Raw genomic sequence first — 25222 nt, 5'->3', positions numbered from 1 at the left:
GTTGTGCGCAAAAATGTTGTGGTGTGTATTGTAGTCATCGAAGTGACTAATGTGACGTTCTGGATCCGGGTCAAATCGTCCTAGTCAGGTTTGGGGTTCCACATGTGACATCCTACCCTCGATGTTACGACTCTCTCGACAATAGGCTCCAAGTTGATTTCTCGTTGAAGTTTTGCATCCTTAAGGTGAAAGGTCTAGGGTGTCACGATTTTCTTAGCATCAATGTCACAATACCCGCTCTAAATGATGTTTTCCTCAATGTTTGGCCATTATTGTCTCCCTACACAAGCTCAAATCACTCATTAGACTCCCAATGGCATAATTTTGCCAATTTGAGTCTCAAAATGAATAAAACTAAGCAAAAACATTTATTAATGGTAAAAACTAAAAAAAAAAAAAAACATGTAAAAGACACTTAACTTGCTTGAGAATAAGCTCCTTTAATGTTTTGGAGAGTCTAATTTAACATATCAAATTATGGCAGATCAAAGGGTCATTTTCCTGTGGATGTAATTAAAAAATGGTGTTTTTAAATTGTAAATAAATTGCTTTAAAATTTTTTAATAAATTACATGGACATTATGTGGAAAAAAATTAATGGTAAATTTAAATGTCATTAACTTCCATATTAATAAACTATTAGTGCTTTATCGGTTTTGGAATAGAATAAAATAAAATGATAAGTTGGTGAACATTTTGTAAACTTTTAAAGTCGGGTGACCAAACAAGAAACATTCGTGACCATTTATGTAGTTTAACCTTAAAAAAAAACTTAACAACCAAGCCACTTAAATAAAAACTTTCAAATAATTCAGTGACTTAAATGAAAACTTTCGAATAGTTCAATGGTCATTTTGAAACTTTTTGGAATTGAGTATCTAAAATGTAAACTTACTAATAGTTTAGTGACTTGGGTGTAGTTTACCCAAAAAGAAAAGCATTAGTATATATTTTACTTTTTAGCTTTTCCATTTGTATCTAGTTGGTATTTTTTTTTACCTAGTTGGTACTTGAACTTGTATTCTATCACCCAAATTGATACCTCTGCGCTAACACCGTTAGTTTGTGCTAACATGACATTGATAGCCAATTTGGCGATGACATATGGTAGGCTCTCTGTATGCCACAATAAAAAAACTTTAAAATATATAAATTAATAAAAATATTTTTTTTCACATCAAGAATGAATATGGACTTGTATATAGACAACCATTTATCCATATTCATTCTAGAAGTGTTTTTAGTATTTATATATATATTTATTTTATAACATATAAGTTTTTAGGTTATTTTATTTTGAAAAAACATATAAAGTATAAATTTATAAAATATATAAAAGAGCATAATATTTTAAAAATATATAATATTTTATATTTTATAAATTTATAAAAATATATAAGTATAGAAGATGACTCAAAATTTATAATTTTATAAATTATAAAATTATATAAATAAAATAATAAACTAAAAAGCAAGTCTAAAATGAATATGATCAAATAACTATTTAGATGCATTTAAATTTGAACAACCATCTATTTATACTTATTCTTTATGTAAATTTTTTAAATTCTTGATTAATTTATATAATTTTAATTTCAAAATAATAATAAAAAAACCCGATATTTTATTTTTAAAAATAAAAATATGTAAGCTTGCTAAAAAATAAATTTGGAATGAGAATTTGAATAAATTAGTATTCAAATTTAGATGCATCTGACAAACCTGTGTCTAGATTCATTTCTCAAGACAAATGATTGTCTAGATGCATTTTGGTGTAAAAATTATACTTATTTTTAAAAAAAATTAATTTTTTACGTTTGACATGTGATATGTTAAAGGTTGTCTCATGACACCACCAGATTGATTATTGGTGTCATATAAACTAATGGTGTTATTGTGAATGTATCAAGACAAAATATAAATCCAGATACCAACTAGATAAAAAAATACCAACTAAGAACAAATCAACAAACTAAGACCAAAATATATATTACCCAAAGCAAAAAGAAAACAAAGGCATGGATTGAGTTCTTTTTGTTAAGTTCTAAGAGAGACAGGAATAGAGAGAGATCCAACGAGTTGTATGTCAACCACTGACAATATTGCAATAAGAATGAAAGAAGACATCCTTTTAAGGCTATAATCTTCTCCATTTCTAGTTTTCTAGAAATGCCGTTTTTTGAGTTTTTTTAGTAGCTTTTAGTAGCTTTGGTAGCCGCTAAACGATAGCAAAGGTTGTAAAAGGGCTTTAAGGTTGTCTGTCTAGCTCAGAGAGTCAGTCTAGGCATCTCTGTCTAGCGCTCTTATTACGGTTCGCCTATATAAGGAATTACACTCAATCAATGGGAATACTGATACGGGCAATACTTGCACTAGAAAACGAGAGACTGAACAGTCTTATATCTAGAGCCTTCCCAGGTAAAGAAACTGCATCTAAGGGAACTCACCTAGTTCGCCATCAAAGCATTGATAAGAGTAGCTCTGGTCTGGAGATTCTTAGATCGTTAGGGCGTATGGAAGAGAAGGCCTTAGGAAAGGAAAGTAATTGAAAAGAGAAGAAATGTAACTGCATCTAGTCGACCACTGACAATGTTGTTGCAATAACTTTCTTTTCTGTTTACTACATAACAAAATACCTAAGTTTTTTCAGATTGGGAAACATGCAAACAGATTGCCTTGTAGCTTGGGTATATATATATATATAAATGCTGAGAAAGACAAGCAAGAAAGAAGATGAAGACAATGGCAACGATAATGATAATAATTAGGGGTGTTAAATCGGTTAACCGGTTAATCGAACTGAGCTAGCATTAACTAAATTAATCAAACTTTTTAAACTCTTAACCGTTAACTGAACAGAAATTTTTCAAAACAAATTAACCGAACTGAACTATTTCGGTTAATTCGGTCAGTTAACCGAATTCACCGAAATTTTGTTTTTGTTTTTGTTTTTGTTAAAACAAATATAAAACATATAAAAAATAAATTGGTAATGTTCATTTAACCAAATTAACCAAATTAAAATTAACCGAAATTAACCAAAATTAACCGAATTGGTAATATATAATATTGTTTTTTTGAAAGTTTGATTAATTTGGTTAATTATTCGATTTCGAACCAAATTAACCGATAACCAAACTTTCGAAAAACAATTAACCGGCCAATTAACTGAATTAGTTCGGTTCGGTTGGTTAATTCAGTTTTAACCAAAATTTGAACACCCCTACTAATAACTGGCTGAGGTTTTTTCTTTCTCCCCCACATGAAATGGAGTTACCTAATGATCCCCATCACCACTCCATATAAAAGCTTCAGCTGGTATCTGCTTTGCCTTTTCATGCTTCTCGTTAGTTTTGAATCAGATGGCTCTTTGCATCATGGAAGCTCTCAGTAGATCACAATCGGAAGGCATCTTCATGTTGTTTTGCCTTATATTAACGGATTGTGCCTACTTGATCCCCAAAATTAGAGGCCTTTCCGAGTGGTGCATCAATACAGAGGCCAAAAAAGGGAAGACAATAGCTCTAAGCTTAGATAGCCTTTCTTCATCACCAAAATGTAGGCCATGAAACCAATAGGCAGGACATAGACTTTGCAGTTCAAACTCATTCGTACTATTTAGTTTTTGAACCCTTCTCCACTTGTTCTTCGCACCAGAGACAGATCAAAATGCTTGGGATTAACTATTGTTGCTAAACATCCGGACTAAACTTGATCCATTTTCATAATCTCAAGTCATCCATCTTGGAGTAAATCAAAATCCAAAGTTAGCTAAACTTTTTAATACCAGAATGCCTGATCCAAGCCAAACACTGTGGAACTACTTATTTGCCACCTCTAAAGAACCCACTTCAGTCCTCCGGTACCAACTGAACAAAGGTCAGCCTGGTATGTTATTACTACTATCTTCTACATACTCTGATTTACTTAGAAAGTAATGATAATTGAAAAATAAAGTAGCAAATACGTCTTGGAGTTACACACCAGCTTATTTCATATATAGTATGTATGACATCAAAACAAAAAGGCTGCAAAAAAAGCATACCAGGCACTTAATGTACCTCATCATATCTGCTTTACAGAAAACACAAATAGCATCAGAAACGTTCCATTTCAGTTCTTTAAAGTTAGACCCTTCCCAACCACTTAAGCGAACTTTTTATATTCTTCTTGGCTAAAACACTATGGATTCGAGATGAAAAGACTAGTTTTGTAGCTTGGCAATTTCAGCTTCAGACAATTTAGTTTTCCTTGCCATTTTTCTTTTCACCACCTTTCAAGAACCGTGAGAACCAATATGCTGAAGACTTGGGATGCCGAGTGAGACTGTTCTTGTAATCTACATAAACCAAACCAAAGCGCTTGGTATAGCCTTGAGCCCACTCAAAATTGTCTAATAATGACCATGCAAAGTATCCCCTCACATCTGCTCCATCCCTGTATGTAAATATGTAAATGTAAATGTAAATGTAATGAACTTGAATTTCTTCCATTGACTATAAACACAAGTAATATTCAACACTCCATGCAATCAAGTGGGTTCAATACTGAACTTTGATAATATCATCAGACATAATATATGTATAAATAAATACTAATAAAATATTTGAGGATTTAATTACACCGACCACATTCAAATAAACCTCCAAGAAGATGCTCAATTAGCAAATTTCATCCATCTTTAGTTATAAGAATTCTCCAAATACGTGGACTAAATCCCAATAATGTTGTTTATGATGGATTACATATAAACTATTTTAAACTACGTATGAATTTGTAACCTTGGTGGCTATCCATTATTCTCAACATTACCTTTTTATTTGATCTTTTAAAAAGATTAGGGGTGATGAGTTTTCATTTTTTAGTACAAAAGCAGACTCATTAACACCTCCCACATCCCATGTAAATTCCATCCCGCCAATCTCACTTGAGCTTGAGATTTTCAACATAAAATCTGCAAGTTCCTATCACCGGAATATCCCCTTGGGAACTTCCAGTTTTGTAGTTGATTTAATTCGTAAAGTCTGCATGTCATATGAAAATTAAAAGTGGACCAACTCACTTGATTGCCTGAGCGACTGCAGCAAGGTATCCCTTAAAGTAGTGAACTCTTAATTTGTCATCAAGAATCTCACTGAGGGGCAAACTGTTGTCCTCTTCATCATCCATCCCTGCCAAAAATTTGACACAGAAAAATAGAAAAAAATAAAAATCAGCGGAGGAGAAGCAAACCAAGCTTGTTTAGCAGTAAGGATACCAGTTGATTGTACAATTGTATGCCGACTACAGAAGGTTCTACAGTAGCCCGTCAAGAGGCTGAACCAGAAAGATACCTCATTTATGAGGTGCTTGACCAGCTCACAAGGAATATTCCCTAAGTTGCTAAAAAGAAAATGTCTTCTAGAAGTAAGAAAGATTTTTATATAGGGTGTCACTAAATAAACCATGCAGAAACTGCTTATATGAAAAATAGATGCAAAAGCAAAAGCAGAAACCATAAATTGATTATCATTGCAATTCTTAAAGTCAAACTGCATACCATTCTCGGTGATGTATATTGGGGGATTATTGTATTTTCGCGCTATATAATTGAGAACCTTCCGGAGTCCCCAAGGGACAATGTAAAGCCATTCTGAAGCTGCCTGCCATGCTTTAATATTTTAGCATATAGAAATGAGCCAAAGAAAGATGTGGTATCATATAAAATACACATGTACAACAAAGAGACAAAAGAGTATGCACCTTTTCACCAATCTTTTCACCCCCTTCCCATTCAACTGATAATTACTGAGAACATTAGTATACAAATCACAGATAGACATAAACACATAAACATGGAAATTATTACCGATTCTTTCCATCTCTTGTGCTTTATAGAAATAACTTTCTTCAGAACAACTTGTTGCATGAGAAATAAACCTCGACGTATAATGATTAAGACCAAGAAAGTCCAAAGAGTTTAAAAGCAATTTCTTTTCTTCCTCTGAGAACTTGGGAAGTCGATCTCCTAATCTTTCAAGCATAACTGCAGGATAGTCTCCATAATATAATGGGCACAAGTACCTGTAGCAATAGTATTGCAATTAGGATGTAATTTGATCAACAGGGTCAGTTGGGGATGATGTACATAAAATGTTCAATAATATTTTGATTACGAAAATAACTCTTCTTTTAGCAGTGCCTGCAGTTTAAATTGCTTGTTACCTTGCCATTGAACATCAACGCCAATATAAGTATCCTCACCTATCTCACCCACAAGAGATTCTTGTTGCAAAGCATCATAAATATTTTGATGAAATTAGACATTTGAGGGACGAATTTTAAACGGATTTGAAAAATTTTCACTCATACAAAAAAAATAATTAGATAGGTATTTATACAAAGAGAAAAAATTATCTAAGGCACGAAATAATATACAATCCCTAATTTCAAGTATATCTAATCCTTAATTTACAGAGATTGGAAGAATCTCATGGCTGTCAAATATTGGCTGTCAACAGCTACTATTCAAGGCTGTCAACATTTTTACATGCAACATTTCTCAATATAATAAAGGGAACATTTTCCATTTACATTTATGAGAACATTTGCATTAGTCTTGAACTGATTTTTCCAGACCTCGTAACTTAGAAATTATAGAAAGCTTGACAGATTGACTATTTACAACTAATGCATATGAGGGAAAACAATCAATTATTTTAGAACATTATGTATCAATTATAGTGATTTAGGACCTGAATTTTAAGACTTTGAAATCATGAATATAGTGGAATATTGAATCAATTCATTGAGTAATCTTTTGTAAAGTTACAACCTATATAAAGTACAAAATAATATCACTAATTCTTAAGAGAAAAATATTGACAAATTTGACACCTAGTGATTCAAGCATCAAGGCTCAATATCAGGCTCATAGACGTGATGGGTTAGGCCTAATATCTAGCTCATAGACATGATGGGCTTACACTACTTCAAAGCCTAATAACAAGGTCAAAAGCCAAGCAAACCAAAGCATGACTGAATGGGACCATACAAGACTTCGTTACAAAGGCCTTAAAAGCGCATACGAGGAGTAAAGGAAATCAAGATTTCAAATCTTGAAATTTTTTGTCCAAGAAACCGAATCTTGAAGTCAGTGCCCAATAGATTACATGCACAAGCTTAAACGAGTCAGTTTTGGGAGCAAATAGATCACAAGTACAAGTTCTTAAAAATCGGCTCATTGAGATGTCCACAAGCCCATAATGAAATTCGGAGAAGTGTCACAGGACTAGACCTTTTGTCTCGTAATCCGTGTAGCTTTAGGCGATTCTTTCGCTTCAAATGCGACTAAGTCAGCCTAACTCTCACAAATTGAGAATTATCGCAAAATTTTTCTAATGCACCAAAATATAGCAGAAGCAATCTCAAAGACAAAAGAAGCTCGAAAAAACAGAATAATCACAGGAAAGCAATGCATACAAGGTATTTAAGTAAATGCTTTCGATTTAGCATTCACTACTAAAGAATGGAATACAATGAATTAAAACAAATGAAGGAAAGGCTCTATATTTATAGTTAAATTCCCCCAAAACCAATGGTATAGATCGAATTACAACAACAGACAAGATCGAAACCTACTTACAATTATGGGATTTACATAATCCCCAAGATTACAAAATCAAATTTTATCAAATTACAAATCTTTTAAAATTACTTTCCTTATTTACCCAAATAATCCTAATTTCTCATAAATGATTCGCTGGACCACCAAACTTCAAGTGGATGAGTTCAATCACTTGTTCTTCGAATCGAATCAGTTCAAGCGGGTTAATGAGCCCCATTTAATATGTAGACCTCCATGAGACACTCTTTCTGCTTTAGTCACAAGCTCTGAACCGCGGCTCGTGACATTCTCCCCCACTCATTCTCACACCACCTTTGTTGCATCCTTGGAATGGGATTGTTTTGATTCGCCTCGGAACTTTCTCGACACCTTAGCCCTTTCTTGACTAACTTCACTATTGGGTAGTCCCGCCCCTCAAAACTTTTGTTTCGGCTTCTGTCGTTTCCTAACTCGACCCGTTTTGCTTCTTTTTGGTACACCTCGTTCGCAAGAGCTCGTTGCTCTTACTTGCCCACATTCTGACTTACCTCGATCGGGGTCTTCTTGATCCAAACAACCAGGTTTTGGCATGCCCACATTGAACACTAGACTAACCTTGAGTTTTCCTACTCTAATTTATAAGTCCCTCGACTTTCCCACTTCAGAACTTTGAAAGGACTCTTGTGTCTTGCCAAACCAATAAATTAGAACGAAAAACACTAACGAAATGTTTGAGACATACCTCACTCAACATTTATTCGTCTCAACTGGCCAATTTGCATCACCACCTTACCGCAAAAGTCCGATGCACAACCCACCTTTATCATAGGTAGTAGCCCCACTAATGACTCAACAGGCTTTAACCCAACTAACATTTCCATATGAGCTTTCCTCAGCAGTCCGATCTATTGAGTTAATGTTCTTCCCATACGAAACATTCTCGGCTAGTTAGATTGCCGGAAAAACCTTGATTCCAACCTTCATGTCTCGGTTTATCGACACAACAGTTCGTGATATCAAATTATCAAATATATGAAAGCAATCGACAAAATGAAAAAGACATGCCTTAATCCTGTCATGGAAGTTCAAGCTAAAAAGAAAATCGTAATCATTTAAGTGGATTAACTCAAAATCTACCTTGCCCTTCCACTCGCCGAGTTGTAGCTCAACTCCTCGTGCTACTCCCACGGTAAAAATCTCTTTGAAATTTACCATCTTAATCCTCTTATTCGATTTTCTAATCGAGAGACCGAGTTTGCTTGTGATTCTCTCCGATATGAACAAATTTGATGCTTCTTTATCGACAAGAGCACTTTCTCTAACCCGCAATGTTAATATCCACAAGTATCAACCATAACTGCCTGTTAGTACTCTTTGCAAGAATGAGTACTACGACTCAAGCTTTGAAGTCTTACTCTCATCGGGCTCCGGTTTCTCTCCCTTACTGGTCGCAGATAACTTAAATCGCTCTAAACAGTCCTGCAACCTATGCGGCCGATAACACAAAAAAACATTTCACTAGCTTTTTCTCACTCTCCTTGGATTTCTTGGCTTCAAGAACCCTCACAATAAAACTAAGCCTCATGGCCTCTTCTTTTGGCTCAACATCCCCTTTGATAACTGAAAACACTGATATCTTTAAATTGTTCCTTACCATATGTGGACCACTGCAAATGAAGCATTTTATCTCACTTTCTTTCTCCTTTGGGTTGTTGATTTTCCACTTACCATTTCGTGGTTCCCTATTGTCATTGTTGCCACTATTACGTTGTCATACTCGTCATGTCCTTCATCTTCCCCACCATTGCCCTTTCCATTTGGCTTTGAAGACTCGAAATTCTCTTTCATCAGAACAAGTTTAGTTAAGGATTCCCTACCGTCATGACTTTAATAAGTTTCTGGGCTCTTAGGCGTTGCAATTGTTGCTTCGCCCATGGCTTCAACCCATCAATTTAGGAGAAAAACGCCTCATACTCACTCAAATAAAAAATCTGAAGTATGAGCTCATTGAAATCCTACACACTCCTTACCTGTGACCTGTTGCATAGACCGGCACAACTTTGCCCAAGCATCATCCTCGACATACTCCGAGTAAAATTGTGCCTTGAATTCCTTTTGGAACTCTACCAAAGTCTTAGCTGCGGTTCCATCACGTCTCTCATCCATAGATCTACGATGCCACCATAACAAAGCAACATCAATGAAATATATAGCAATAGTGTTTACCTTGATAACATCGTCCATGATGCCTTTGGCACAAAAATTACTCCATTCCCCACAAAAAGTTGTCCACATCACTTGCGAATCTTGTCCCTGTAAACTCTTTCGACTTCGAAACATCTATCTCACGGTTGAGTGTTGCACCCAACACTCCTCTACTCACAGTAGCTTGACACATAACAAGCTCTCTTTTGAGCTCCTCAATTCTTGTATTCAAAGCCCTCGTCGTGGTCATTATTTCTTCTTTCGAAGCCATCATCATGGCCTTGACAGCATCATTCTTTTCCATCAACTTACCCACAGTGGAATTAAGCACCCTATAAATCTTTTTCACATTGGAATTGAAAAACTCCACAAAATCTCTGAACTGCTCCCTCATTAAGTCTCACTTATCAATGCGTCTTTCGATCACCTAAAGTCTCTCACACCCCCCACAAACTCCTCAAAATTAACCACTTGTCCTTCAAAAGCCGACAAAATGTCCTTGATCGGCTTGCTTTCCTAACCCTCCCACAGGTGTCCATTGGCTCAATCTAATCGACAACTTTTGACATCTCGAATGGTGCCTTCGTAGCCTTAGCACGAATATCAACTGTCATAAGGCTAGACTTTTCGTCTCGCAATCCATGCGGCCTTAGGCGATTCCTTCATTTCAAATGGAATCTCAAAAACAATGATTAATTATAACCACAAAAAGCAATGCACAGAAGGTATTTGAGTAAATGCTCTTAATTTAGTATTCACTGCTAAAGAATGGAAAACAATGATTAATTATAAAACCGACAGTATAGATTGAATTACATTGACAAACGAGATTGAAGCCTATGTACAATTAAGGGATTTTAATAATCCACAAGATTACAAAATCAAATCTTTATCAAATCACAAAAATTTTAAATTTACTTTCTTTATTTACTAAGGTAGCCCTAATTTCCCATAAATGCTTCACTGGGCCACCAAGGCCTCAAGTAGATGAACTTCATCACTTATTTTTCTAATCGGGTTAGTTCAAGTGGGTTAAATGAGTCCTATTAAATATGTATACCTCCATAGGACGCTCTTTGTGCTTTGGTCACTGGCTTTAAATCGCAACCCATGACAGGACTTAGTTGAATATCTAGTCAAATTGTTAAAGTGGCATAGCTTGTAAACATTTTAAATTTTCTATTTAATTTTACTTAATTAGTAGATCAACATGTAAAAATTCGACCCAAGAAACCCATTTAGACCTTTGGACGAATTTCCCATTCAATTTCACGCTAAAGATTTAATTTCACATTTTAGTTATTTGATAAGGTGTCGACTGAATTGTCATGATTAGTTGGCACACTTCAAATCCTATTAAAATTAGGAGACTAACTAGGGAAGCTATAAATAGAGTGCGCCCCCTTCCCCTTTTATTAATTTATTGATTATTTTTTTGAGCTAATAAAATTCTCTTTAAGTTTTTTTTAAAAAAACTTTTCCTGAGATTTCTTTTAAAAGAGTTTAACAATATTTTTAGATTTGGGGAATCATTTTTAAGTTTTTTCTTGTCAATGATTTTTTCTTGGAGGGAAAATTAGAGTAATTTGAAAAGGATTGTAGATTCATCTTGTTTTCAAGGTTCTTAAGGACTTCTACATGCCACTCTTATTTTTTCCATCTCTTTTTTTTTTCCCTTTTTTTCCTATTTTGTTCTTATTATTTTGAATCTAATCTTTGAATTTACTTGATTTCAGATCTTTTTTTAATTAAGTGGGGTGTTCTCATATCTCACCTCATTAAGAAACATCCCAAAATTAGAAATTCTTTGCTTTTCTTGCTGTTTGAATTCTTGTCACAAAACAATTTGCTTTTGGCTTAATTCTTCATTATACTAAACTGTTTTTGTTATTTTGTTCCATATCTGATTGAAGGCTTCTTTAAAGTTCAAGAATGATTCTTTCTCTTCTAAGAAACCTTATTCTACTCATTCTTAGATTCCCTTTTCCCACCCCTACATTTCTTTGTTGTTGGGTTTCTTTTTCGTTTGTTTTCATTTAATTTTTAATATGTTTTGTTTCTTTTGTTTAGATCTCAATTCGACATCTTCATCAAAGACAACCTAAATCACTTCAAACATTGGGTTCTTCATTCTTCTTGGCTAGTTGAACTTTGTTTTGATCTGGTTTTTTTATTTCATTCGATTTTAGTCTTTAATCTGCAAATCTGTTCTAACCGTTTATTTTCAGTTAATTGACAGCCTTATTTTGTTTGGAATGCATCAAGAACAAGCGCTTTCTTGATCGACTTGGATTCTTTCAAGAACCTTAATTCCTAATTCGATCTTCTTGTTCTTTTAGTACTTGATTTTCTGCCCTTTCAATTTTAACTTCGATTGTTTATGCTTCATTTTAAGTCAAACTCCAAATTTCCTTATTCATCTAGAGCCTTAGGTCAAATTTGCGATCTTATTCCGCATTCGTCCCTACCACCCACTAACCATACAATTTACAACTATACACGGATTCTTTCCCAAACAATTTCAATTCTTTCTACACTCTCCCTCAGGTTGATTTAAAAATATTTCATAGTCAGCTTGGTTTTTATAAAGTCGAATTGTTTTCTCGGTAGTCTTTTTGTGAGCAAATCAGCTACTTGATCTTCAGTAGGAACCTAAGTCATGCACACTAAACCACCTATTTTTTCTTTATTAAAATGCTTGTCCACTTCAACATGCTTCGTACGATCATGAAGAACTAGATTGTTAGCTATAGAAATAGTAGCCTTATTATCGCAATAGAACTTGTTAGGTACGAGCTCTGAAGCTCTCAACTCCTGTAGTATTCTCCTAGTCCACATTACTTCACAGATACCATGAGCACCGCCCTAAACTCAACTTCTACACTACTCGCAACTACACTTTGCTTTTTACTACGCCAAATTACTAAGTTACCGCCAACATATGTACAATATCCCGAGGTCGATCTCTTATCAATTATACTCCCAACCCAATTTGCATTATATAGGCTTCAATTTGAAGATGTCCTCGAGATTTAAAGAACAACCCTTTGCCTGGTGTCTCTTTTAAATACCATAGAATCCTATAGACAACCTTAAAATGTTCAGGACCAAATGAGTGCATGGCAGTTTCTGCCAATTTGGAACCCGTAATGTTTGTTCATCAAGTAAATCAAATACATACGTTGATTTACAATAATTCCCCCATTAGACCTCACAAACTCCATTCCAAGGAAGTATTTTAGAACTCCTAGGTTTTTTATTTCAAATTCCCTTGGCTAATCTCCTTTTCAATATATCCATCGCATCATAATCTCCTATTAAGATAATATCATCAACATATACTATTAATATAGCAACCTTACCTTCTCCTGAATGCTTGTAAAACATGGTGTGATCCGCTTGACTTCGTATAAACCTATACTTCTTTACTACCTTGCTAAAACGTTCAAACCATGCTCTAGGTGACTGCTTGAATCCATACGTCCTTTTTTAGTTTGCAAACTTTTCTAGCCCCAAGTTCTTCTTCAAAGCCCAATGGTAGGCTTATAAATACCTATTCTAGATCTCCATTGAGAAAAGCATTTTTCACATCAAGTTGATACAAAGGTCAACTAGAATTCATAACAAGAGATAACAAGACTCAGATTGTATTTATCTTTCCAACAATGGAAAAAGTTTCTCAGTAATCTATCCCATAAGTTTGAGTAAAGCCTTGGGCTACTAATCATGTCGTATACCTTTCTATACTAGCATATGCTTTACTTTTGATTGTGAATACCCATTTGCTCCCTACAACCTTCTTCTCAAAGGATAGTTCAACTATCTCCCATGTACCATTCATCTCTAATGCCATCATCTCTTCAAATACTGCCAATCTCCAATTCCGCTCATCTAGTGCTTCCTTAATATTTCTAGGCACCACAATGTTTGAAATCTTAGAAGTGAAAGCTCTATACTTGGTAGAAAGGTTGTCATAGGAGATGTACTTGACAATTTGATGTTTAGTGCAAGTTCGGGTTCTTTTCTTAAGGCAATAAGAAGATATGATTCTTGAATAGGAATAATAGGTATTGGGCTTTAGACTAGATTCAGGAAAAACAATTTCATCAGGATTTAAAATAAAGGGCAAAGAGGATGAAGGATCAATGGAATCCAAATTACCTAATATATTTGGATGAACTTCACTCAAGGATTTGTTATGTATGTGTGCTTGGAAGAACAAATGATCTTTACTTCTATTAAGGATATTTCTCCTAAAATAAACCATAGGCTCAAGATTGGATCAATTTTTTTGCCATTCGTAGTATTTCCATATATGATAGACCAATATCAAATTCAGTGTTTCCAAGTTGGTTGATCCTAGTTCCCTTATCCAATTTAGTAGGTTTTGTTTTGAAGAGTCAAAAATTATTTACGGTAAAGGTTCTATTTCCCAGAAATCCAGTTCCTCTAATTTCTCCACTTGAATGAAACTTTTGCTGAAAAAAGGTAAATTTTCCAAAAAAGTTGCATTCATAGTTGTATAAAATTTCTTGGTAAATAAATTATAAAATTCATACCCTTTTTGTTAGGAGCATATCCCAAGAAAACGCACTTTTTTGCCCTCGAATTTAATTTAGACTGATCTTTTTTAAACGTGCACATAAGTTGTGCAACCAAAGATCTTAGGAGAACAAATATTGACAGATTTGACACCTAGCTAACAATATAATTTATAGCCATACATGGATTCTTTCCCAAACAATTTCAATTCTTTCTACATTAAGAATCATTTTACCCTTCATTTTAGGACTGATTTAGAGGATTTTATTGCTAATATCCTAGTTTATAATTTTTGGTTGTATATAGCTACCTAGGTTTGTACCATTGTTACATACAAGTTACTCAAGAAAATGTTTATGGTTTTTCCATCCTCTTTTTGTCATCTTTCTTTTCACATTATATTAGTGCCAATTTTGGCTTTTGGGTTATTGATCATGTGACCATGCAGAAACTTACTAGAGACACAAAATGCATTGTGGTTATTTATCCCAAATACTGTGTATTTCAAGACCAAGATTCAAGGAAGAGGACTAGACTTGTTAAGGAAAAGGTGGAAATACTCTCCAGTAGTCGAGTCCTCAGCTATCAGTGAAGAAATGTTGGAAATACTCCAAAAATTAGTCGGTCAAACTCAACTTTCAACCCTTGCTCCTTCCTATGCAGCTGGATCCACATCCTTGGCTCATAAAGGTAATAATTTATGCGCCTTCAATGGCAGAAAAGCAAAATTAATTGATTGCAATGTGGATTCAACAACAACGAACCAAATGACAGGTGATGAAACTTTATTTGACCACCAAGAAAAAGGTATGCAAACTGAAAATATCACTATATAGGCTCAATCTCCCTAGACTTGGTTTGATAGATTTATTAAAGATGTGAAAAGACAAGGATATTTTCAAAGTCAAGCAAAACATACTTCATTCGTCAAACATACACAAGAAATAAACTCTCCACCCTTATTATCTATGTAGATGGTATAATCTTAACAAGGAATGATATCGTGGAGTTGAATTGTCTAAAGAACTATTGGTAAAAGAATTCAAGATCAAGGACTTTAGACGAGTCAAGTATTTTCTAAGGATGGAAGTAGCGCATTAAAGGAGTTGAATTTTGTATCTCAAAGAAATTTTGTACTTGATATGTTAAAAGAAACAAGAATGCTTGGATGTAAACCAACAAGTACTCAATGAACACAAGTCAAAAATTGGGATCTAATGAAAGTAATCTAGTGGACAAAGGCAAATATCAAAGGCTCTTTGAAAAATTGATATATTTGTCACACACTAGACCCTATATTGCTTTTTTAGTTAGTATTGTGTGTTAATTCATGATTGGTCTACAAGACCACATGGAAGCAGTCTATAGAATTCTAGGATATTTAAAGATGACTCTTGGAAAAGGTCTCTACTTCAAAAGGAATACAAGCTGATACATTGAAGTTTTCACTAATGCAAGTTGGGTAGGTTTAGTCATTTAAATAGTGGTCACGTTGCGTTTGCCGCAATTGTGAACACAACAAATGCTATCTTGGTCATTACAATCATCACGATCATTAAGGCCATAACACACCTTATTTAAAGGGATACATGAAATAATAAAACCCTAAGTGAAACTTCTATAAAAAAAATCCTAAAGATATCTAGGTCTCTCTTTGTCGAGTCCTAAGGTTTCAATCTCCTTTTGATGAATTGAAGGTTTCAGTCTCTTTTCAATGAGCTGAATCAATCCCATACATACAATCATAACAAAGCTCAACTCAAATTCGAGGCAAAAAGCTCAAGCCCAACACTTTTAAGCTTGAGCTCAATTCAAAATAAAAATCAAACTGCTTGAAATTGCTCAATGAGGCTCAATTAAGCTCATATACCTAGTAAAAATAAGCTTGATTCTCATACTTTACTTCAAACTCGATTGTTTATACTTAAGCTTGAGTTCAAATTGAGATTTTCTAATACTAACTAGAAACTAAATATATGAAATAAAAAAGTAAAAAAGTTCTATCATGTTCACAGCTAATCGAGGTCCAACATGAGGATACTCAAACTCAACTCACTCTATAGCCCAAGCAAAATTCAAGTATCCTAGTAACAAACCCAAATAGCTAACTAGTGGAAATGTCTCGTTCACACCCTAACTTGGCTACATCAAATTTGAATCTTCTTTCTATATTTTAAGCCAAAAAAAAAAAAAAAAAAAACAGGAAATCCAATTAAAAATTTCATGTCACCAACAAAAAACTCTACTCTTTATATACGTGATTAAAATAATTAACTTGTTATCTAAAGTGAAAAACATTGAACACAAGAAGAAATACCATCCAAGTTGAAAATCAAGGCGCCTTGATGCAGCAGATTTATCTTCAATTTTATCAGAATTAGCCTCTGCCCATTCACAATCTAGCACCAACCCAATTTGTCCACCTTGCTTATCCTAGAAAAGTATAGCAACAGCAGTGGCAGAAAGAATGTTATTCTTGTCATTATACATATAAGAGTTTTCTTCTTTTTTTTCCCATGGAAAACTACAAATGACAATCATATGATGATCACAAAAAGAAAAAAATTTATTGGCATGGAAATGTAATTTGTAGTATGTCCTGGATATAAATCTTTGCCTTCATTTGGAGAGTCTTAGAGAATGGACAAGATAACCAAATGAGACAGCCGTATATAAAGGTGGGTTTCATCAAAAAACAGATCTAAATTAATTTTACATTATAAATTTGGTTGAGGTGGTGAAAAATTATAGTTGAGAGTTTGAAGCTATGTTATTTACTAATGACAACAGGAGGTATTCAACTAAAAATAATAATCAGTAAAGATTATATATGCAACCACATTCAAAATTTTATATGCCATCAAGGCCTACATCAGCAAAAGTGAAATAAGTCCATAACCTAATCGCATTTGAACATGTAATCTTTTGGAAATTAAAAAGAAACGAAAAAGTGAACATCCTCAAAGAGTTTGCTAGATTAGATCTCAAGTCTGCCTTTTCCCTTTTGATGGCAAGAGGTTAGTTTTTCCAACAAATGAGAACAAAGAAAGGAAATCAGTAAGAACAAAGGTTGTTAAAAAACTGTAAAAGAGTTCCTCTAAATTTCAAGCACCTCTTATTTTTGTAGTTTATTGTCAGATAGAGAATTTCAAGATATAGCACAACATGACCAATGATTTCTATTTTTGATGATGGATGTTTACCGACTCCCTAAATCTTTCTCTAGATCTGTTCATTTTGCAGTACCTTGTACTTGCTTCGGTATATTGAACCAGCCGTTGCATGGGCCAAGATCTGATGATGCGCAGCCAAATATGGTTCTTCTGAAGAACCTTCACGTCTTCCAGGAGCAAATATCCCAGTATCATACCCATTCACTGCAGTTTGGAGCGGTTCGTTTATAGTGATCCAGTTCTTTACTCTGTCACCAAAGTGTGCAAAGCAAGTATCTGCATAGATGGCAAAGTAATTTCTGGAAATGGCCAAGTAAAAGCCATTCCAATGTTAGTATACATGTTATTAGGTTCATAAATCTTGTAGTGACACTCAAATGAAATAATTTAGTGTGAGATTTTCCCTGATGTTAAGAGAGATACTAGAAGCAAAAGATACATATAATCTATAATTACCATGCTCTTACCCTAAAGCTAAAAGGATACAACTATGTTACCCGAATCCCCTTCCCCCAGCCAAAAAGAAGGAAAAAGAGAAAAGGGGGAGTCATAATTCAAATGGAATTGATCTCTAACCTCATAAGAATATTTCTAGTGATATTACTAGAACTTTCAGTTAGGATCGACAATTAAGGTTTCTTCATATATTCTACACTTGACATGTGAAATACAAGAAACTTGTCTCTATGCAAAGCTATTAATTACAGCCCCAAAGGCAGGACCAAACTGGGTGATCTAAGTTTGAATAACAACCAATCAATAGTAACCTGCATTACACTGGCAAAGAAGTCTAAAACCCAAAAACTATGGTAAAGAATTTTATTATTAGAGAAACTTCAGCAGGATTACCTTGCCATTTTTTGTTCTTGATTCAGTTTATATTCTTGAGTCAGTAATGAGTTCGCTTGAAAATCTTTTTTTTTTTCGTAATGAATTAATCTTTCTTTTTCATCTGAATCCCATTTTGTTAAATCTTTATTTTGAGCCAGATAGTGTTGATTGACTCTATTTCGCCATTGTCTTGGTACTAATTTTAGCCATCTATTCTGAACTTTACAATAAGCTAGTAACGTGTTTATAGTACCCCAGGTGACTTAACAACTTAAGACCGATATTAGAGAAAACTGTTTGATCGGAACTCCAACTTGATTTCATTTTCTGAATAATAAAGGAAAAGGGTTGATGCTACACAGAGGAAAATGCGAACTTACGACAAAAAACAATTTTCCCAAAGACTTGTTAAGGGAAAACAATGCAGCATAACAGATCTCCAATGGACAAGGTATTATTGTTTTAGTCTTCTTCCTAGACACAATGTCATCTAAATTTAAGGAAAAAGTAGGCTCGAGTCTGCAACATCAATAGAATGTTACAAGGAATCTTCCCAGAAAATGAAATGAAATAGATTCTAACTGATTCGATGTCTCACGGTATTCTAGTTTCCCATGTACATAAGAAATGAAAATGACTTGTGTTATATTAGCATTCGTGACAAAAGGGTGCTAATAAAATATAAGTATCTTCTTCTTATTCTTACTTGCTATGTCCCTTGTGCATGTCAACTTTTACCGGTACCACCATTTAGCCACAAATAGACAAGCATGTATTCGTATGTTCTAAGGGTGTTCCTTCATTTGGAATTTACAATCTCATACTACCTTGATGTGGGATGCAATATACCTAGCTTCAATATCTTTCCTTTGATCATGAGTGTCAAACCACAAATTTCTGCAACTTCTAAAGGCTAGCTAATGATCAAAGTTAGAAGTGGGCCAATAACCATGAAAGCATCAGGCAATCAAAGAATAATATCAATATGGAAATCTATATGTGCTTTGTCTAAAACTAAAATAGAGCTAAGTATGCGGACTCTTGTCAACAAACTATTAGTAGGCAAGAAACATATTATGTGATGCCCAAGTTCCAACTAAGGGTGTATATAAGCTCAGGAAAAACTTGAACATGGTTCAATCAATGCCAATCCAAGCTTGAGAGCCAAGTTCAAGCCTCTTAATGCCCAACTTGAGTGCTTTGTGAGCCTAATCGAACTTTTTTTTTTTAATATAATCTTTTATTACTTTTAATCACAAATAAAAAAACTCAATTCAATCTCAAACACACAATCAAATTTGATATCAACCATGATAGTTGAGTTCATTTTTACTAGGTAAACAAGTCTAGTCGAGAGATATTGGATGGTGTGGTTTAAAAATGAAACTCAGGGCCTGTTTGTTTTGTTGAAAATGACTTCCAGAAAATAATTTCAAGCATAAACTTGTTTTTTGGAAATTTTGATATTTTTTGTTGTTTTGATGATGTGCAAATATTTTTTTGTTATTTGCTCAGTTTTCAGAAAAAGATTTACATTATTAAACAAAGGAGAAATTCAATGGAGATTGTAAAAGTTTTTAGACAACCCTGATTGTAACAATTAGATTGCTTCCTTAAACCTAACATTTTAGGAAAAAGACTTTCGATTGCTTCTCTACTTCCATATTAGATCAAAAGGTTATAGGATTAAAGAAGACGAGATGGAAAATCATACATTTTTTCTCCAGGATGAAGCACACTAATTCAAATTTGTAATGGGTTTAGCTATCACAAAGAAGTTTTGTTAAATTTATGGGCATTTCTCAAATTTGGTTGAATCAAGGATCTAGTTAAAAACAAAAAAACAAAAACAAACAATGAAAGAAGAAAATATGGAAGCAAGAAAGAGGAAGAAGGCAAAGTCGCCAATGGTATCACTGGTGAGAAAAAGGAGTGGCAACAATATTCCTTATAGGTGTTGAATGCATGTTGTCAATCAAAAGTTTGAGCAAAAGGGTCTGTAAATTGACTTCTTTTACTTTAAAAACGAGGTTTCTTCATTGACTTGCAAAATTTTTTACTTTGACCATGTTCATTTTCTTCAAACAAACACGAAAAAATTTTGAAAAAAGGTTTGTGGGGACAAACAAACCTTTTACTATGCTCAAGCAAAGTTTGATGTAGTGAGTTGGAGCTGAGCTCAAGCATTTCACTAGTTGAGCTAGGCCTGGCTTGATCACACCCCTAGTTCTAATAGACTATCAAATAATTCATTGAAGGCATAATACTTACACAATTTGCTTATCTAACCACCCTCCAATTGTTTCTTGAAGATGCAAAGGGAGATCCCAATGGTACAAAGTTATAAAAGGTTGAATGCCTGCAAAAATGAGACCTTTGATTAACATATGTTACAATCATAGCTACGGCAAATTAAGTACAAACGGTTCCATACCCTTTTCAATAAGAGCATTAATAAGGTTGTTGTAAAAGGCAATTCCTTCTTCATTGACTTTGGTTCCCACACCATCTACAGGAACAACATAAAATAGTATAACAATTTCATTTGTCACCAAACTCAAGGTACACAAAATTCTATAAGCTAAAAGCATAAAAGGAATTCACACTTCAAATGCCAATAAAGTAGCCTATGGGACATGGTTGGGTCTTAGATCTTCATAGTGGAGGTCAAAATAAGCTCCCTAGATCATCCAAAATTATATTATTAAGAAAAGGAATGTTGCACCCACTTAGGGTACGAGTTGGGGAAAAGTTTAAATGAAGAAAATAGCCAACTGCAAATAAAGATAGATTTAAAACCTATTAACACCTCTCTATATCCTTCATCTCACAGTCACATGGCAAACTAGTTTTATTATCCACTCATCTAATAACTAACAATTACTTAGTTTTTGTACCAAAGAAATGATTGTGTCAACTATTTATTATTAGATAAACATTTATGTCACACTTTCCCATTAAATAAGTTTTACACATGTACTTAATGCTTGAGACAACCAGAAGCTGGCTTCTTTTAGTGAGAACCAAATGTTGCATTTTCTTTGTATAATAATGCAGACATCACATCATTTTCTATGGAAACCCTGATTGTCCCATTTGTCATAATAACACGAAGTATGCATCACAATAACAAAGATAAAATTTGGATGACAATTGAAAAATTCATTATAATTAAAACTTCAAAACTAACGAGAATACACCTTCTCTTAAATTGATTGTCGCAAAATTCAGCCCATCAAACCTCCTAGTTACTACAAAATCTTCAAACTAAAATGCCAACTAGAATATTTCTATGATGTGGTCAAGGATAGATTAAAAGATTTAATAAATATTTCAATGACTCTTAAATTTAGTTAACTGACAAGGACTATTTTAGGGAATCAATAGTTCAATACTAACATTTGGTCCAGACATGATATAGAATAAGTGAACCATAGACAGCCAAGAATTTTGGCAAAACAAAAGGAATGAAAAATCTTACATGCTATGATAAAATATAACGTGTTCATCAAGTCTTCCCTATATCTAGAATCAAAATTAAGGTGTATACATAAGCATAAAAACTTCCCATGACCACCCTTGGTTCTAGAAAGCTCAACCAGAAGTGCAGAAAGGATTTACTAAAGAAAATTGATGGAAACAAAGCAAAAGGGAAGACCAAATTCTGCATTCCAAAAGGAGAAGACTAAATTTTGCACTTATGATCAACTACAATTCTTTTAACTAGAGAAACTTACGAAGTAGAAGGACTTAATAGGCAAATGTTTATTCTATGAAAATTTTAATATTATAACATTACACAATCATTAACCATCTACAAGAACAAATAAATTAGAGAGTGAGAGAGAGGTAAAATGAAGGCATTTACTACAAGGGCATACCAGGAAAGATACGAGACCATGATATGGAGAACCTATAAGCATCAAATCCAAACTTGTGTATAAGGTTGACATCTTCCTGTATAACATTAGAAAATCAAAAAATCAAAATCTGAAAGACCAGTGTGAACAAATATACATTATATCATAGTGACGAACATTATGATAATTGTTTGAATGTTCATGTCTACCCCTAGTCCCTGTACTTTTCAAACTTTTCAGATTTGGTCTCCCTACTTTTAATTTCAGGAATTTAGTTCCTTCACTTATTTGATTTAAAAATAAGAGTCCAAATGATAACAATGTTAATCGACTTCTTTAAAATTTGAATATAAGTTATCAAATGGACTTTAATTTTTTAAATCAAGGTATTCAAATATAATGGAAGTTTGTTAATAGTGTTAACATTTGGACTTTAATTTTTAAATCAAACAATTTCAAGGACTAAATTATTGAAATTAAAAGCAAAGGCACTAAATTTCAAAAGTTTGAAGGGTACAAGAACTGGGGGCATAATTAAACCTTGTTCGTGTGATAATAGTTCAAGAGAACTTTTCACCACCACCCCTCCCCATCTAGAGTCACTCAAAGGCATAAACAACTTTCGAACTGATAATATCTAGGACTTAAGTTATACTGTTCAACATATGATACTCTTTTTCATAAACAACACCTAATTTTTTCTTAAAGATCCACTTCCCAATATAAAAAAGAGCACCAGATCTCCTGAATTTACTTAATAATAAAATCAAATTGAAAAATACAAAACTTTAACTTCTTAGAATGAACAAATAAGAAACACAACATAACATGGCTAATCCTATATTACCCACCTTGTATCGATGATAATGATCAACTGCCACATCACCACTGCTTCCATCAATAATTTTTCCTAGAAAGACACAGTTTGCCAATCAAGTTCAAATGAAAATTCCCCTTATATCAGATTACCAACCCAAATAGTTACAGCTACAATTTGTCAGTTCCACTTCTCCTATATTATTAGTAGTTGTTGTTTTAAAAGAGAAAAGACATATACCTTCTGTGTGTGAAAAAGAATCCCATATGCTAGCACCCCTGCTACCCTCATTGCAGGCTCCTTCGATCTGAAAACATGCAAAAAGTAGCTAAACTCAAAAATCTAAAAGGATTTAATTATTTATAATGTGCCGGCTGCTAAAAGTCGAGTAAGAGTTAGTTTTTGGTAAATAAGTATCCAGAGGCAGATAGGTTGCTCCAACCCCTAGGGCAAGGCAAGATTTACATCTCAGAAAGCTTCATTGCTGCTTTCGAGATTAACATCAACAAGAGGCCACCAGTGAGACCCGAATCCAAGCATTTCATAATGAGGAGAGCAAGATCAAGCAATTAAGCCCTCGATGGCAATCCAGTAAGATGTTAAAAAGAAAATGCCATATTTTTACATCTCTACTTCTTAAGTTCATAAAGAAGTATATTTTTATTTAACTTTAAGAAGGTTTCAAATCCACCAAAAAAACAAAATATAACAAAGGCTTGAGCTCTTGAAGTCTTCTCATCAGTTGAATTGCTTTGACTTTTTTATTTCTATCAAACTTATTACTATGGATTCATGGAATGTGGATCAAAGAAACCAGCAAATATATATAGAGCCTTCTAATTTGTTTCAGAACCAGATATTAACCAGTGAGGAAAGCTTGGGTCATCCAATGACGGTGATGAACTTAACAAAAAGGAAAAAAAGAAAACACTAAAAGTTAAATTGATGTGAATGGCGATGCTCATTGGATCATTAATTTTTTTTCCTATTTTTTGAAAAAAAAATCTTTAAAAAAAATGAAGGAAACTGGAACCTATAATGAAATCTCAAAAGAAATGAAGAGAAAAGACGAGAACAGAAGTCAAAGAAATTTGGAGAGACAAATCGTAAACTGAAACAGAATGCATGGCTTGCGTTTTTTAAGTTCCGCACATAGATAATATACCTGATATGCAGCAGTGGCAACCCCAAACACAAAATTAGGAGGGAAGTCAGCTTTGCACACTTCTTCTCCTTCCCCATTTTCTTTAAAAAGTTCCTTCTTTGCCATTTCCTCTTTTTCCCACCCTATTATCTCAAATCGCAAACTGAGAAATGAGAAGAAAGTGGAATCAGTTGTTGTATATTTATGTACTTATGCTTCTAATCTACGTCACAATTTCAGATTTCCGACTCAACGATTCCAGATTTCAAATAATTACTTTTCATTTGTTTTTTTTTAGGTTAATGTCACATTTAGCCCCTAAAAACTAGCTAATTAACAATGTAATACTTGTACTAAAAAGAATTTGATTAATTTGCTACTTGTTGTACTATTTATTATACAATTTAGGCTATTTGATAGAAATGACCCTAGTTAAAAAATAATCATCTAAATTACTTGAAATGAATCGTGCCCAAAGGTAATAGACACTAGATGACCGGCACCCACTTAATTTATGATAGAATCATTACCTCATTATTGTGTCTGGGAGTAAAAAATGACTTTTTTGGGTTTTGGACATCAGATGGCCGGCATTAATGTATTTTTTTTCTAAATCGTATCATACTGGTATACATATTATACCAATATTTTAAAAAAATTAGGGTGTCATGACACTGATGGTCTGCACATCTTTTTCTAATAAAAAAAATTGGGTGCTGGGACATTGATGGCCAACACCCCTTTTATCCGTTCAAAAAATAATAATTCTTTTTCGATGTCGGACTTCCATTATTGGCACTGAAGCCAGTTATACATAGATTTTTTTTTATTTTCCATTTGAGTTTTTTGTTTTATTTATCAGTTGAAAACCAAAATTAAACATATCAGTATTTTGTTTGTTGAGAATGAAGCAAATATTGTTGAAGATACGTTCCCAAATTTTGTTAGTGTATGTTCATGTCAATAGAGAAATGATATGTAATACCCCCTACCCGTTTTCGTCGCCGAAATAGAGTATGAGGCATTGCCAGATTTTATCGAATAAATATTTTTATTTTTATTTTT

At 33.6% G+C, this 25222-nt stretch overlaps 1 protein-coding gene across 1 annotated transcript; it reads right to left on the bottom strand.

Annotated features, from left to right (window-relative positions):
* Positions 1 to 3970: 3970 nt before the first annotated feature.
* Positions 3971 to 24400, bottom strand: LOC105788314 (beta-glucosidase 42). The gene is made up of 13 exons (XM_012615146.2): positions 24179 to 24400; positions 23254 to 23320; positions 23048 to 23106; positions 22218 to 22293; positions 20771 to 20845; positions 20608 to 20695; positions 17579 to 17804; positions 16650 to 16765; positions 5849 to 6063; positions 5743 to 5777; positions 5540 to 5642; positions 5063 to 5171; positions 3971 to 4437 (listed from the first exon to the last, which is right to left on the bottom strand). Exons 1-13 carry the CDS (start codon positions 24281 to 24283, stop codon positions 4242 to 4244), a joined length of 1470 nt encoding a protein of 489 aa, XP_012470600.1. The 5' UTR covers positions 24284 to 24400; the 3' UTR covers positions 3971 to 4241.
* Positions 24401 to 25222: the final 822 nt, after the last annotated feature.

Source organism: Gossypium raimondii, chromosome 2 (genome assembly GCF_025698545.1).
Source record: "Gossypium raimondii isolate GPD5lz chromosome 2, ASM2569854v1, whole genome shotgun sequence".
In the NCBI taxonomy this organism is placed as follows: domain Eukaryota; kingdom Viridiplantae; phylum Streptophyta; class Magnoliopsida; order Malvales; family Malvaceae; genus Gossypium; species Gossypium raimondii.
The sequence above is the reverse complement of the archived record's forward strand: the minus strand, read 5'-3'. Positions and strand labels throughout refer to the sequence as shown.

What these genes read in the sequence shown, in the direction of transcription:
- LOC105788314 (XM_012615146.2), bottom strand. Translation starts at nt 24,283, where the DNA reads ATGGCAAAGAAGGAACTTTTTAAAGAAAATGGGGAAGGAGAAGAAGTG. An exon ending in TAATGCTCTTATTGAAAAGG is followed by an intron (nt 20,696 to 20,770) that starts GTATGGAACCGT and finishes TCATTTTTGCAG; the next exon opens with GCATTCAACCTTTTATAACT. An exon ending in GCAGTCGCTCAGGCAATCAA is followed by an intron (nt 4,438 to 5,062) that starts GTGAGTTGGTCC and finishes ATTTACATACAG; the next exon opens with GGATGGAGCAGATGTGAGGG.